Here is a 17,224-nt window from a genome sequence, read left to right on the forward strand (position 1 = left end):
TGCTACGATTTACGTGACTCACAAATGGCAGTCGCCATTAGCTGATAGGCGTTGCCATGGACTCCAAGTCACGCCTGATTCACTAAGCGGTCGATTTTTTTGCAAAATGCAGGGTGATTTTGATAAGGCTATGTTGATTTTTGATATCTAATATTGCTTAATGTTGGTTTTATATGTTATAGGGAATATATTATAGGTTTGTAGCATGCTAAATAACTTTAGAAAATAGGGAAAATAAAAAAGTAGCATACCAAATAACTTTAGAAAATAGGAAAAATAAAAAATGACACATGGACGATTTGACCACCATGGCAACGCCATAATGGGCGATTCATCGCCAAATCGATTAGCCACCCCTCCACCGCCTTGGATCGATTTGATGCCGTGACAACTATGGTCACGTATCAATTGCATTTGTTGACGGATATCTAATAAAAGGTCTAGATCCATTAGCCAATGTTGCTTCTCTTTTTTTTTTTTTTTTTTTTACAATAGTCGGATAGTCACAGTATGGAGTGAGTGGTAGAATGGTAAATAACTGAGATTCTTAAGTGGATGGTAGCATTGCAATATTGGGAATTCAAATGGAAACACAAATAGTGTGCAGCGTATGATGGGCAGGGGTATACTTGAAAGTAAGGAAAAATATGAGATAAAGGAGTTAAAAGATATAGAGAGGGCAAAGTGGGAAAATCAGAGAACTAAAGAAAGTAAAAGAGAAAAAAAAGTTAGGGGTGGGGTTTGGGTTACCGACAAAAGGGGGAAGTGTCTCCTTCTTGGAGATGGAAACCAACACCAACAGATGAGGTGCTTCTGTCGATGGGATGCATCGGCTTACATGAAGGCATACTAGGCGGTGATGGAAGAAGTCGATAGATGGGGAGAACTTCGGAACAAGTATGTCTCTGTCTCTCTCTCTTCTCATCTTCTCTTCTTGCTTCTTTTATTTTTTTTGGCAGAACCCTGGAGAGGGAGGTTCTGGTTCGGCTTCTTTGTTTGCAGCAGAATTTTTTTTTTCTTCGCCGGCTGGTGGAACTTGAGAACAGTGAGGGGGATCTCAACTGAAACAAAAGGGAGGGGTTTCAGCAGGGTTGATAAGAGCACTGCTACTGTTGCAAATTTTTTTTTTTTTTTTTTTTTGACAAACACTCAACTAAATTTATCTTTTCCTCAATCTGACTTGTCTATTGGTTACAACTAATTTAAAGGAAAAATAAAAGACATAAAATAGAAACTCAAATGAAATAGTATTTAGCCTAAACTAGGAAACAAATTGCAAATTGACTCTCTAAATCCTACGTGAACCTAATTTGTTAAAATAAAGTGAATAAAATAAAATCAAAGACAATCTTCCTAAATAAAGTAAATTTCTAAAATCTTACTAGACCCAAAACTAATATGGATCTAGTTCATCCCTATCCGGAAACCCAGATGGGTATGGATCGCTTCACGGGTGCGTATCTGCATCAGTGGTGGAGGCACAACTGTCGAAGGTGGTGGCACCATTAGTGGAGGTGGTGGTGGCACTACTGTATCTGCAATAACCTGCGGAGAATAAATATGAATAACATATAGGGGATGATCATCATCCATATCAGACATAACAACAGACTCAACGAAGGATACATCAGCAATAACAAAATATTTTTGAAGTGTAAGGCAATAACAACGATAATCTTTTTGAGTACGTGAGAAGATACACTTAAGAGCACATGGATCCAACTTTGACAAACTGGGATGATGATTACGAATAAAGCAAACACAACGAAAAATACGAGGAAGAATAGATAAAGGGTCAGAAGGAAATAGCAGAGAATGGGGAATAACGCCCTCTAATAATGATGAAGGCATCCGATTTATAAGATAACAAGTAGTTAAGACTTGAGACTGCATATGACCAAATAGTTTGGACAATTTCATCTCAAACAAAAGAGGCCGAGCAACCTCCATTAAATGCCTATTTTTTCGCTCAACAACACCATTTTGTTAGGGTGTGTCTGAATAGGAAGATTGGTGTATCATGGCACATTCAACTATAAACTGAGAGAAAGGACCAAAAAGGTATTCCTTGGCATTATCATTTCGTAAAACCTTGATAGTGACGTTAAACTGATATTGAATTTCAACAACAAAGGCACAAAAAATAGAAAGTAACTTTGAACGATGCTTCATTAAATAAATCCAGCTAACTCTAAAATAGTCATCAACAAAAGTAACAAAATATCGAAATCCTAATTTGGAAGTAATGGGATAAGGACCCCCCATACGTCCGAATGAACCAAAGAAAAAGGGTGCGTAGACCTTTTTTGACTATAGGTGGATAATTTATACGGTGAAGCTTCCCAAACTGACACAACTCACAATCTAAAGTGGAAATAGAACGGAAATGAGGATTAAGCTTTTGTAAACTTTACAAAAGACGGATATCCTAGTCAACAATGGATTTGATGGGGCTGAGGATACTTGAACATGCAACGGAAGTAGAATTGTCTTCAAACAGATGAAGCCCTCCAATTCTATGGCCTCTACCAATCGTCTTCTTCATCGTAAAATCCTGAAAAACACATGAATCAGGAGAAAAAGTTATGGAACAATTATAAATTTGAGTAAACTTACTCATAGATAAAAGGTTAAATAGAAAACTGGGTAACAGAAGAATAGACGATAATGACAAAGAAGAGTTGAGACGAATATTTTCAGTGCCTTTGACTTTGACAACAGATCCATTAGCCAATGTGACAGTAGTAGAAGACTCTTGAAAGGAGGAAAATATACCTGATATACCAGACATATGATCTGATGTGCCTGAATCAATTACTTAGGGTCAGGAAGATGAAGAAAAACATATAGTAGCATTACCTGTCTGGGCAAAAGTAGCAGTGGAAGGTTGAGGAGACGGAGTCTGAAATTGAGGATACTGTGCAAATTCTTCATGTGTCATCTTGACCATTTTTCCTTCAGATTGTCCAGGTTGAGAAGACTCAGTAACTAGTGCTAGCAAATTGTTTCCGAGGAGGTTTGCCATGAAGTTTCCAATAGGAGCGTTGGATATGTCTTGGTTTACCACAATGGTGGCATGTTCATGCTGCCCTTGAACCATTTAAAGTGTTGTAAGTTCCACTACCAGTATTATGAACCCCGCCTCGATTATTATTCTAAGACACATGAGCGGAGCTCTCCGTTGGTGTAGGTGCAGGATCATGAGAATTCTCTCAAGCTACTTGTGAGACTTGAGAAAAGGTATCTGCAAGAGAGGCCACTTTAACACCTCCAAGAATTTGAGACAGGACAACATCATACTCTTGTCCAAGTCCACCCAAGAAACCCATAACTGCAAGCTGTTCCCCCTGGTTCTGCATCTTCTTAACATCACTACTAATAGGGAGTAGAGAGTTCAACTCCTCGTACATCCTCTTGAAATCAGTAATGTATTGAGACAGAGGTCGACACTTCCGATCAACCATATAAAAATCCTGAGATAGCTCATAAATACGGGAAATGTTGTTTTGTCCAGAATACAAAACGTTCAAATAATCCCACAACTCCTTCACAATATTGTTGTGAGTAACAATATCAACGATAGAGTTATCCATTGAGTTTCACAACTGGCTCAAAATACTTGCATTGACAGTGTCCCACGTAGCATCCTTAGCAGGTTTCCCTTTTGTTAGATGATCCTGCTGTTCACGGACACCAACTGTAGAATTTTCTTCCATTGTTGAAAATTGGCAGCTCCTACAAGTTTCTTCTCTGTAATTCTATGAGAGGATGAGGATATAACCTTAGTAACAATACTCTTTGGCTCAGTGTCAGCCATTAAAGTAAAAGAGAGTTAGAGAATTACCAATGAACAGAGAATCAGAAAATAAGTCACATAGTCGATTGATCTTATGTAATTGATCAATCTTGCGGTTTGGGCTGTAGGGTTCTGATGGAGCTAAAAAATGGATCGAGTGTTGCTGGGTAGGTGGGGGAAGAAATCCTCTTAAGGGTTTTTCAAACTGAGTTCCGAATAGAAAGATATGACCAAAACCGTTTTTGGCAGAGTGCCAAAACCTTGACAACTTTAATCGATTTTTCTTTCTCTTGAATACTTCATTCTTCAATCCAGAAAACCAAACCAGCAACCACTAGCAATTATTTAGAGCTAATCCTTCACACCATATGTTTGATTACAGCTTTATCAATCCTTCATTCAAAAATCCAGCAAACTAGGGGATGAAACCACCCCCTCTAAAAATTGTGGAGCCTAGGGAGAACCAGTAACAACCTGTGATGGAGAAAGGGTAATGCAGGAGTAGATTACAAGGAACTAACCCCCACAATTTGTAACCCCACACAAGAATAGAAATACCAGAAGGGAACAACCCAGAATTATCCCCACAAGTTGCAAGCAAAACAATAAACAAAAACTAGAAAAAGAGCTAACACAATAGGAGAGAGAAAATGACCTGCTGCTGGCTGATCTGGGCTTAGATGGAGCTGAGCTTCTGATCGAATGTAGGTCTTCCTAAGGCAACAAAAACCTCCAAGTTTGGTTGGATTCTGACAGCTGGTTTGTGAGTTATGAAACCACCTTGATTCTAGACCTTAGGAGAGAGAACAAGTAGGATTCTGCAGGGGCAGAACTTCAGCAACTTCATATGACCCTCCAAAGAGGATCGAGTGTTCCTTGGGAGGTCAGAAACAATCTCTGAAAAGGCCTTATCAATCAGAGAACCGATGTGAGAGTTATGACGGTTGAGTGGGCCTCAAGTCTCTACACTTTAGCTGGATCGATTCTGGTTTAAAGACTAAAACAGATCTGATTTTAATGAACAGTAACAGTAGGCAATAAGAGGTGATTGAATGAGATAATAAGAGAGCAATAACAATGGATAAAGTGGGAGAGGAGGTGGCTATCTCGGCCTGGGCTTCTCACCCACAGCTATCCCGGCTGTTCTAAGCAATTGACTTCAAATATTCTTTATTCAAATCTGAGAAATAAAGTTACATAAGCTCCTCTATTTATAGAGGGCAGATCTAGCTACAAGCAGCCATACTAAGACTAGGAGATGAACTCCTATCGCAACTAGGAATTAGAAATAGACTAGAACTAAGAATTAGAAATAGACTAGGACTTATTAAACTCCAACATGGAGTGAGTCCACTTAACTAATAGCCCCTAATGGGCTTTACAATCGATGGGCCCATTGGGCCCTTTATTTAATTAAACACAACTTAAATTATGACTAACAAATTGGTAGGCCACATGGGCCCACTAACTACCAAATCGGTAGGCCCCTGGATCCACTACTTAAGTGGTGCGATCCACATCTTGGGATGGGCTTTCCTCTTGTGATAGGTCCTCCCAAGGTGTGGATCTACATCAAAGGGGTTGTTATTGATGGGAGAAGAAAGAACTTTGATCGATTTTTGCTTGAGGATCAAGGCTCTGATACCATGTAAAATAAAAGAGAGAAAAAGAGAGAGAGAGAGAGTCTTGCGGTTTGTACAAGCCTGCAAGGGAGTCCCAATGGTTAGTTTGGGGCTGCCCACTTCTATCCTTTATATAGAGCTCAAATGAGCTATTTCAAGTTCTATTACAAGTAAGATAAAAGTCCTACTAGGAATAGGAATCCAAAACATAATAGACAACGACCATAGGCTTACTAGCTTTAGACACAAGTTCTAGTTGGACTAGGAGAACACCAAGGGGGGAGCCTGCGGCTTGTGCAGGACTCATCCCCCCCTTTTCATGATGGACTTCTAACACAGTCAAAGCTAATCGAAATGTGCGAAATTTCATCGAAACAAGTCGAAATTGGTTGGAACCATTAACAAATTTTATTCAACCCTTGGTTTCGTCTCGACCTAGCTTGAAACTTTGAAATTCCGGTCAAAATTTATAACTATCAGTGTAAGGTTATTGATTGAACAATTAACCCCCAAGAATAATCCCAGAACTCCAATCAAATAAGTCACCACAAATAGGGGAAAATAGAAAACCAGGTTTGGAACAAAACCCAAAACAGGGAAAAATAGAGGGAGACCTGTGGTTGGCTGTAGGAGAATCTGAGGGGGGCTTAAACTTGGATCGAAGGAGGCTGTTAGGGTGCTGAATGAAGCCCTAAAAGGGCTCTTCAAACAGATCACAGAGGTTCTTGATTTCAGGTCTTAAATAAGGAAACTTGGAGAAAAACTTGTGGTAGATCCAGGCCTCAGATGGCCCTCCAAAGGTGGCCAAGTCTCTCTCTTAGGGTGACAAACAAAACCCCAAAACCCTGCTGTGATCAGGATTCAGGTCAGGAAGAAACAGCCTTTCAAAGTTCTTCTCAGAAAAACCCTAAAAAGTTAGATCGATTCTGCTTCTTGGACTGGTTATGAACTCCAATCTGTTGGAGCTTCTTAGATCTTCAAGCTTTTAGTAATTTACACTCAAAGAACTCACTCAAGAAGAGAAAGAGCACAGGTGTGATAAATATGGGTGGGGTGGACTCTCTCAAACCTGGGTCTCTCACCCACAACTAGGGGTGCAAGTTTGGCCCGAACCCGCCCTGATCCTGAACAAGAACCGACCCAAAAATTTTGGCCCTGAGGGCCGGCCCGACCCTAAAATTTTTGACCCTGAGTCAGGGTCAGGGTGGGTAAGGGTTGATGTCTTTGGCCCGCCCAGCCCGCTCTGAACCCGGCCCTGATTTTTATACCTTGAATTTTGGCCTAACCTGGGCATAGGTTTTGCCCCTAATGTTAACTTTGGATTTTTTGTTTTCTTAGGATGTTCTCTTTGTTTAACATGACAAGGGTTTTGAGATCATCAGATTGTTTGCCTTATTAAGATGATCTCTTTGTTTATCATGACAAATAATTGATTTTTTTTGGATTATTTGCTTTCTTAGGATGATTTTCTCTTTGTTTACCATAATAGTTGGAGTTATTTGTATTATTTGAATGTTTGCTTTAGGATGTTCTCCTCATGACAAGTAATTTGTGACTTTGTGTTTTTTTTTTTTTAATTATTATGAATATTTTTTATATTTTAGTTATTTTATATTTTGCAGGGTTAAGATCAGGGTATACCTGACCCTTGATGGCAAACCAGGGTCAGGGTCATTCCGACTCGACCCTGAAAAATCAGGGCCAATCAGGGCAAGCAAGGGTTGGGTTGAACCATGAAGGGTTGGACCTAGGTTGAAGTTTTGTGGCCCGGAGTCAGGGTTAGGGCGGGTTTGGACCCAGTTAAGGGGACTCCGGGTTGGGCTAGGGTTTTAAGAAGCTCGGCCCAACCCAGCCCTGTTGCACCCCTACCCACAACTATCTCAGCTATTGAAGGAATTCTATCTCAGAATTTTGGAGCAACAAAGCTGCAATTTCATTAATAATCAATTGTCTCTTGAGTTACTGCAATGCCTCTTTTTATAGAAAATGTAATAGGACTCAAAGAAACCTACCTAGCTTAGGACTTAAGCTACTGAATAAACAATGACTTGTTCCCTAAGAAAATAGTAAAAAAAATGCAATTGGACTCATAATAGGACTCCTAAAAGACAAACTTAAGACTTCGACATGGAGTTGACTTAAATAAAACAAGAAAATCATATCAAAACTAAGAATCACAGGAGAGAAATTAGACCAGCATTGGGCTGGTTTGATCAGCCTAAGTCTAGGCCAATTGGAGCTGATTCAATGGCATCTTTCTTCTTTTGTAATACTGGCCAGCCTGCCTATCTACATCAACTATGATCTCAATATCATCCTCATCTTTGCTGCATAGCTTATCTATATTGCCCTTCTTAACTGCACAAAATTCCGCTCCATACATCATAGCCGGTTATACGGCTGTCCTATAGAATTGTTCTTTAAGATTTAAAGAAATATGTTGGTTACACACCTCTCCACTTCATCCATCCCAGTTTAATTCTCTGTGAAACATTGTCCTCTATATCACCTTCTTTATTTATAGTTGACCCTAGATATCTAAAATAATCACTTTATGGTATCTCTCTCAATTTTTACCACATCGTCATCCATGTTAGTTTAATTGAAGTTACACGTCATACTCTCCATCTGCGTTCTGCTTGTTCGAAGACCTCTTGATTCCAAGGTTGATCTCTATAATTCCTACTTAGCGTTAATCCCTGCTTTTTTGTCATCCACCAAATCACTATCATCAGCAAAGAGCATACACCAGAGATCCTCGTCTTGATTGTTCCTAGTTAAATCATCCATGATAAGCGCAAACAAATAAGGGCTTAAAGCAAATCCTTGATTTAACCCAATTGTAATTGAGAATTCACTGCCATAACCTCCCGCGGTTCTCACACTAGTCGCCACACCCTCGTTTATATCTTTAATCTTTAATCTTTAATCATATCCACATACTTATTCGACACCCTTTTCTTCTCTAGTATATACCAGAGATTAACTCTCTAGGAACTCCGTCATAGGCTTTTTATAGGTCAATAAATACCATATGGAGATCCTTCTTGTAAGCTCTAAATCTTTCCATGAGCGTCTTGAGTAAGTAAATAGCTTTTCATGGATCTGTGTGGTAGGACACCAAATTGATTCTTCGAGATAGTAGTTTCTCCTCTTAGGTGTGCTTCATTAACCTTCTCCCACAATTTCATAATTCGACTCATTAGTTTTATGCCTCTTTAGTTATTGCAGCTATGGATATCTCCTTTGTTTTTGTGGATCGAAACTACAATACTCCTCCAATCATCTGGTATTTTCCTGGGGCTTATAATCTTGTTAAAAATATTGGTTAACCTAGATATTTTACATAATCCTAAGCTCTTCCACACTTATTATATTGAGCCTGGAGTCTTGCTTACTTTCATTTTTCTTAAGGTTGCTTCTTTAACTTCAGCCACTCCAACATTTCGTATATATCTATGATGAGTGGTGTCTTGATGAATAATGCAATCTTCCGGACCATTCCTACTTAAATTGTCTCCATTTAGCAGGTCACAAAAATACTCATCCCATCTCTTCATAATATCCTTATCCCTTATTAGCATTCTACCATCATCACTTTTAATACATCTAACATGATCGAAATCTCTACTCTTCCTTTCTCTCATTTTAGCTATCATGTAGATAGAGTTTTCCCTTTGTGTAAAGATTATTATAAAGGTTATCATATTTATTCACCCTTGCTATCCCCACAAGCTTCTTAAATTCATTTCTAGCAACATTATACCTCTTTTTATCCTTTATCTCTTTAGTTCTTTGCCATTTCTTAAAACTAGCTTTCTTAGTCTTAGTGGTTGCCTGAACCTCATCATCGCATCACCAAGTCTTCTTAGGGGCATGACGAATACCCTTGTTCAAGGATTAAAGTATCGGTATTGGTCGCCGTATCGGTCGATCAAAATTAAGATACGTATCGGAGGGTATCGTATCGTATCGAGGATATACTAAGATACGCTAAAGATACGCACATAAATGGATAGGGAACACATTTTTATACATTTTTCCATAAAAAAATAGTTAAAAAAAGCTATATAAAACATGTAGAATGCATAAATACTTATGTAGAGGGTATCGTATTGATAGACAAATATATTGAGTTGAAAATGTTCAAAATGATGAGGTTTGAGTTTCTTACAGTTTTTTCTTTCCTCATTGCCATTGCCACTGTGATGAGTGCCGTGAAGAGTGTCGTGGTGGTTCAAATCATTGGCTAGGACCTTCTTCTTCAAAAGGAGCAACTACGATGATATTCTGCACTTGTCGAATATAGGCACAATATTTACCCCAGTCGAAATATTTATGGTAGTGGGTCTCCCATTCATTGTAGAAAAATTAATTTTTTTTATAGAAGTTGTAGATTAAATGTTTTCAAAGAACATATAAAAAATCAACAAAGTGTGGACCAATATATTTGAGTAGATCTGAGAAATAAAAGAAAAAAATTGAAACCCTAACTTTTTTGGGGAAAAAATGTGGGTTTCATTTGAAATCATGTATTTAGTAATTATTTTTAAGCGTTGAATGAACTAAATTTTCTAAAAAAAAAAATAAAAAATTTGGGGATCTTTCTTCTTTTTTTTAAATTAATTTCGGAATAATAAAAAAAAATATATATATATATATATATATATTTTTTGAGAAAAATAAAAAATTTCCATGGAAGTTGTAGAACACTTGTTTTTACATAACATATAAAAAATCTAGAAAACTGTTGGTGAGAGTGTGAAGTGTTTGTTTCAAACAACAAAAAATTCACACTTAAGTAGCCGTATCGTACCGATACAGTACGATACGGCTCGATACTGCACGATACGGTACCGATAAGTACCGATACTCTTGGGAATTTTTAGATTTTCAAAAGTTCGTATCGTAGAGTATCGTACGTATTGGTACCGATACGGTACAATACGATACGTACGATATGCCGATACACAAAAAGAGGCCCAAAATTCCCCGTAGCGTATCGGTATGTATTGTGCCGATGCCTACCGACACGGATACGTATCGGCCGATACGGCACGATACGCACCGATACTTAAAACCATGCCCTTGTTTTCCCCTAGAACTTCTTTAGCAACCTTTTTAATGTGGGTCGTCATCTTATTCCACATTGTATTGTTGTCTCCCTTAGAGTCTTATTTTCCTTGTTTACCACTCAAAAATGCATCCAAAGCAACTCCTTTATAATCTACACCACCTTATCTTAGGGAAAATAGGTACCTCTATCTTACGTTTCTGCGTACTGAGGCACATATCCAGTACCACCAGTCTATGTTAAGTGTTTAGGCTCTCCCCTAATATAACCTTATCATCCTTGCACTACGGTCTATTGGACCTTCTAGTTAGGATGAAGTCTATTTGGCTGATTCGATGCCCACTTTTGTAGGTAACTAAATTTTCCTCTCTTTTCAAAAAAAGTATTCATAATGGATAAGTCATAAACTACCGTAATGTCTAAAACTGATATACCCTCATCATTCCTCTCCCCAACTCTATAGCCTTCACGCACACCTTAATATCCTGTACGATCCCTCCCAACATGTCCATTCAGGTAGCTTCCTATAATAATCATTCCACATTGACCAAAACTTTACACTAATCCATCCATGTGCTCCTAAATTTGTAACTTAGTACTTTCATCCAATCCTACTTTGGCCGTATAAGCGCTAATTATGCTGACAACCTCTTTCTCCAATACAAGCTTGATGGAAATAATCCAATCTCCAAATCTTTTAAATTCCATAATATCATTCTTTGGATCTTTGTCGATTACTATGCCTGCCCCACTTCTATTACTTTGATCTCCCGGACATGGATACAAGGATATCTGGAAGATATTCAATCTACACCTCAGAGAGGTGTTCAATACTTTGATCTCCTTGGAACTTCAGTTTGATCACCAAGGGGTCAAGGTTCTGTTCATGGGATTTTTTGTTGATCATTGAACAAGTGGTCACTCAAAGCTGTGAGATTAAGCAATGGTAGAGAAAAGTCTCACACCTAATTCACCCCCTCTTGGTGATGCCATTCGATCCACTGGTTACATGTAACTTTGTCTTTTTCGCCCAAATATGTTTCGATCCGTGGTTTGAGCACTAAAAACCCCTGAAACTTGTTGAAATGGGTGAATATTAGGTTCGTATTTTATGTTAGATGATTCCCCCCCCCACACTTAGATTGAAGAGAAAAACAAGTTTCCAAGGCCTTCGGTTGCTCTTAGTTTTGTATCTCACTCATGGTTTTTGTTTTGCAGATTTAAAAGCGGCGTATCAAGTGTATGTTATTGGTATTGGACTGTATCTACCAGTATCAGTCAATATATATATATATATATATGTTAGAGAAATATCATATTGGAAAGTATTGTAGCAATACCCTTATATATATATATATTAAAGGAATATCATATTGGAAAGTATTGTATTGATACCCATTGTTTCCCATGTATCGGCCAATACAATACGATACACACTGATATATACTTAAAAACCCTGGGTGATTGACACCTTGCATTTGCTAGTGTGATCTGGATGTTATATGAAATGAGTTTGATAATTTTTTAATTATTTTTGGAATGGTTCATTTGTTCTTATTAAATATGTTATGTTGAATGATTTATTTGGATGGGATTTATTTAAGCAATAAAAGTTTATGAGAAACTGAGTCTTTAGACTGGATCTGTAAAATCGGTATGGTTTTATAAACTTGTTATGTTGAATATTGCTTTTCAGATGTAATCTAATTTATGCACTTCATTAAGCATGTTGTGGCCTAGATGGGGATTTTTGGATGCACTTGTTGATTGGGTTGAATCTTTTTTTGTTGAGTCACTTTTCTATTTTATTTTTTGGTATCTATTTTATGGTTGATGTTGAATTTTGCTTGGGCTGGATATTGTGATACATTAAGCCAATTCTCTTAAACTACTTCTATGGATGGTTTTTGAATGATTTATCACTTTTTTGAACTATCTGTTTGAATTTGGTTTTCCCTAATTCATATTTCTGGTTAGTTTATTTTGGTTGGTGATCTTGGTGATGTTGAAAAAATATTAAGTTCTTTCCACCATAGCATTGATATTTTTGTTATGTAATGTGAGTGCAGAGGGTGCGGTTGTCATGGACAGCTCTGATGATGAAAGGAACGGTGTAATAGTGAATCACCTAACAAAAGAGCCTTGTCGTAGTTCAGCACTCAACAGTACCAAGTTCATAGATGAAGTACTCAGTGGTCACAATGAACTTTGTCGTGAGAATTTTCGTATGGATAAACATGTCTTTTATAAGTTGTGTGATGTTTTACAAGCTAAAGGTTTGCTACGTCATACAACTAGAATCAAGATTGAGGAGCAGTTAGGAATATTCTTATTCATAATTGGCCACAATCAACGGACTCGAGCAGTTCAAGAACGGTTTCGATATTCTGGTGAAACCATTAGTCGACATTTTAACAATGTTTTGAATGCACTTATGCAGATTTCTATAGATTTCTTTGAGAATCCAATCTCTAATATCCCTCCAGAAATCCTAAATGATCCCAGATTTTATCCATATTTCAAGGTAATCCAATTCTAATCAACTTTGGTTTGTATGTTTCCAAGAAATTAAAATTCTCTTACCATATCTTTACTTAGGATTGTGTGGGAACAGTAAACGGAATTCACATACCAGTGATGGTTGGTGTTGATGAGCAAGGTCCATTTCGCAACAAGAATGGTTATCTTTCACAAAATGTCCTGGCAGGCTGCTCATTTGATTTGAGGTTTCATTATGTTCTTGCTGGCTGGGAAGGTTCAGCATCAGATGCCCGTGTACTGAGTTCAGCACTTACTAGACGTAACAACCTTTGTGTCCCTGAAGGTATTATATATTGGTTTATACTTTCACCATAACTTCCAAGTTTTCATTTTTATTAGCGCCTGAGGTCTTTTGCTGATGTAGGTAAATACTACCTTGTCAACCCGAAGTACCCTAATATGCAAGGTTTCATTGCCCCATATCATGGTGTTCGTTACCCACTGAATGAATTTCCAAGTGGGTTTGGTCCACAAGATGCGAAAGAGCTATTTAATCATCGGCTTTCATTATTACAAAGTACCACTGAACGCATCTTCAGGGTCTTAAAAGAGAGATTCCCTATTTTGCTTTCGGTGCCTCCCTACCCATTACAGACACAGGTGAAGCTGGTAATAGCTGCATGTGCAATACATAATTATATCCAAAAGGAAAAAAGGGATGATTGGCTATTGAAATTGCATGAGGAAGAGGGTGAGCTACATGTTGAAGAACCAATGATGCAGGTTGAGATGGAACCATTGACATCAACTGAATCACCAGCAGTAGATATTGCTTGCGATGAGGAACAATTAGAGATGGCTTCACAATTGCGGGATTCTATTGCAGCTGAATTGTGGAATGACTATATGCTTGATTTAACAAGCACGTAGTTTATTACTTTATTTGCTGCCATGTCACTAATCAAGTGTTTTTTTAAGGTTGTCGTCAGACTATCTGCATCCTAGTTTTGACACTGTACAAAAGGAACTCCGGTTAATAGTAATTCCCTACTATATATTAAACAAATTGTGACTGTAGTTAGAAGCTTTTTATTTCATGAGTTGTGTACTTCATGCCAAAGATGGTTAATACCAACTTTACTTATTTTTTTATAGGAAGTGTACCAAGACCTGGCTACAACCATGAAATTTAACATGTTACTATGTAAGAAGAAAGCATTGGGTTCTGTTCATCCAATTTTTCTCTCGGTCGTCTTAGTTCGTCTATGAGTAGGGAGGGATGGAATCTCCGATTCTTGGAGTTAATGTTTTTGAAACTTATTTGTCACTTGGTCATTAACTGAATTTTAACATGCGAGAGGGAGCATTGGAATTTATCAATGCAGAAAATTTTTAATCTCGTCTGAGATTCTAGATATTTTTTTGTCTGAATTTATCCTCTCAACCGTCAGATTGGGTTTGGGTATTCGGGTTGGGTTTAAGTGGGTTTAGTTTGGGAAAATGGGTTAAAATCCTCTCAACCGTCGGATTTAAATTCGCTGCCAACTTGTCATACACACTGGTTGGTCGATGGTTGGGTGCAGCCTTGTTGAACAGGAGCCAAAGCCGGCTGCGTTAGCAGCTGTGCTTTTAAAATTAAAAAAAAAAAAAAGAGAAAAAAAAGGCGATGATATCATAGAGGAAATTACACTCCCCTCCACTGAATGATGGCTTAATATCAAGTGTCCCACGTACTTTCATATATATCAATCCCTTCCCTTTTAGTTTGAAGATGTGTTCAATCCTACATTTTCTGTTAGATAGCCATGTCAAGTGATGATATCATCATTCAAACATGTAATTTTATGCCAAAATTACCCTCATATGAATTCGCTCTCTCTCTCTCTCTCTCTCTCTCACGACATCGACAGGCCGAGAACTAGAACCTCTACTACCAACCTTTAAAGCAGGTAAGTACAATATATAAGAGAGACGTTAGGAAGACGAAGAAGGTGAACCAGAACCCAACATGAATAGCTGATTTCATAATGAGAGAATAAATAACAGAAAATTAGAAGGGAAAGGTTGCACGAACCCACCTGTAGAAACCCTACGAATCCACAAAGGCACCCTCTCTTAGGTTATTACAGATACCAGTATCAATGGACCCTCAAACAGATTCTCAGATTGTCATGATACTCAAGAGAGTAGATCAGTCTCAAGAGGAAGCACACCAGAGAAATCATTATAGCTTGAAGTCAAGGACTTTCAAGTTCTGCAAATGAAATAGATTGGAAGTTCGGCCTTTTCAGATCGACCCATTAATGAATCTGCTTATGGGTTGCTCTTTCACCACGCCATGGGTTTTACTCCCTTCGGTGAGTATTGGAGGAATTTAAGGAGAATCTCTGCTACTCACTTGTTCAGTCCCAAGAGAATTGCTGGCTTCAGGACTTCCCGGTGTGAAATCGGTTTAAAAATGGTGGAGGAGATTAAGACTTCTATGGTGTTGAAGGGAGAAGTCGAGATAAAGTCGGTCTGCATTATGGATCGCTCAACAACGTGATGATGAGTGTGTTCGGGTGGTGTTATGATTTCAAGAACAGTGGAGATGGGGTTGAGCTTGTAAAACTAGTCACTGAAGGCTATGAGTTTCTTGTGATCTTTAACTGGAGCGATTATTCTCCTGTTCCTGGTTGGTTGGGCTTGAAGGGAGTGAGGAAAAGATGCTGAAATCTTGTCTCGAAGGCAAACATTTTTGTGCAAAGATAATTGAAGAGCACAGGAGAAGGGTTAATGGGTTTCTGAGTGATGAGAGTGTTGGTGATTTTGTTGATGTTCTGGCCTTAGAGGAGGACAGGCTTAGTCATTCAGACATGATTGCAGTTCTTTGAGAAATGGTACCTTTGAAGAAATTGTGTGAGAGACTCAAGAATTTCAGCTGATCCAAGACCAGACAAGGATTCAGATTAATTCCATTTCAATTTATTTCTCCCAAGATCCAAACTAACAACCCTTTTGCCCGAATTTGTAGAATTTCGCACTCCCAAGTCTGAAGAAGAGCAATTGACCCCAACCCAGTAATCAAAAGAACCATTATTGCATCCACGAAGCAATTCCTGATTCTAAGCCGTTCACCTCCAATGTTCTGAGGTCCATAGAGTCGCAGGTCACGTTTTGAGAATTCAAGACCCGAAATTTGAAAGCAGAAGCCAAGGAAAATGACCAAAACTCAAAAACCTCCAACACCCATCTTGAAAAATAGCTCTTCAAGGAATTTACGAACCGGCACCTGTTTCAAAATCAGATCCCAGTAAAACCCATTTCAGCTACTAGAATTTCTTGTATGGGTTTTATGATTGCTTCTATAATCTTCAAGATTAGAAGAACAAAAGGGACGATTAGATACCAAAAGGGTAAATTGGTCTTTTTACACTCCAATTTAACACCGTCAATCACTTAAGGGACGATTGAAAGCATCTTCAAACTAGAGGGCAGGGAATTGGTATATATGAATGTACGTGGGGGGAACTTGATATTAAGCCATAGTTCAGGGAAGGGGAGTGTAATTTCCTCTTTAATTTATTAACATTTTTTTCATAAAAAATAGTCATTTTAATGTTTTCCGCTAGGATAATAGGCAGAGTGATGCCTTTTATAATTTGATAGTATATACCATGAGTGATTGAGTCGAATTACTTGGCATTTGCTGAGTTCATATATTATAATTTGTCAGCATTAAGTAAATCAATGGCAACTTTGATTACTCCAATGATGATTCTGGCATCAGTGATTGTATTTTCGAGCTATATTTGGCAAAAGAAAAAATTTTATGAAAATGATTTTTTCCCTTGATCTGCAACTCATCTTCTAATGCTCAAGGGCTGAAATTCTGAATGCCAACTTGAAATGACTTCATCAATAGTTTTTAACAGGTAAACCATAAACTAATTCACTTTTTTTTGGTAATTCATGGGCGAGAAAAGATTAGATTCACCCTTCACATGCCCTCTATCTCGGCAATCCAGTGTTTATTATTTTTCTAACAAAGAAAAAAGCAGCAGGATTGTCAGTTAGAAGACTTTGGGATTTGTTTCTCGGCTACAGAGAAGGAAGCAGACGGAAAACCATTATAACAATCAAATCGCATGTTCGACATGATTATCAAATTCGAATCTAAATCAATATAAGAAAAATCTGCCATTGTTGGGCCACACATTTTCTCTTTTGGATTCAAATAGGATTGAGGGTGATCCAACTCAAATCCAACCA

At 38.0% G+C, this 17,224-nt stretch overlaps 1 protein-coding gene across 2 annotated transcripts in view; it reads left to right on the top strand.

Moving 5' to 3' along the window:
- The window catches only part of LOC122066039, a 35,695-nt gene extending 21,507 nt beyond the window's left edge, over positions 1-14,188 (top strand). For both annotated transcript variants that reach the window (XM_042629864.1, XM_042629865.1), the window contains 3 exons: positions 12,562-13,016; positions 13,091-13,316; positions 13,398-14,188. In XM_042629864.1, coding sequence (XP_042485798.1) covers positions 12,562-13,016; positions 13,091-13,316; positions 13,398-13,903 — 1,187 coding nt within the window. In that variant the 3' untranslated portion in view covers positions 13,904-14,188. The remainder of the gene's footprint in view (positions 1-12,561; positions 13,017-13,090; positions 13,317-13,397) is intronic.
- The last annotated feature ends 3,036 nt before the right edge of the window (positions 14,189-17,224 follow it).

Source organism: Macadamia integrifolia, unplaced genomic scaffold (genome assembly GCF_013358625.1).
Source record: "Macadamia integrifolia cultivar HAES 741 unplaced genomic scaffold, SCU_Mint_v3 scaffold22, whole genome shotgun sequence".
NCBI lineage: Eukaryota > Viridiplantae > Streptophyta > Magnoliopsida > Proteales > Proteaceae > Macadamia > Macadamia integrifolia.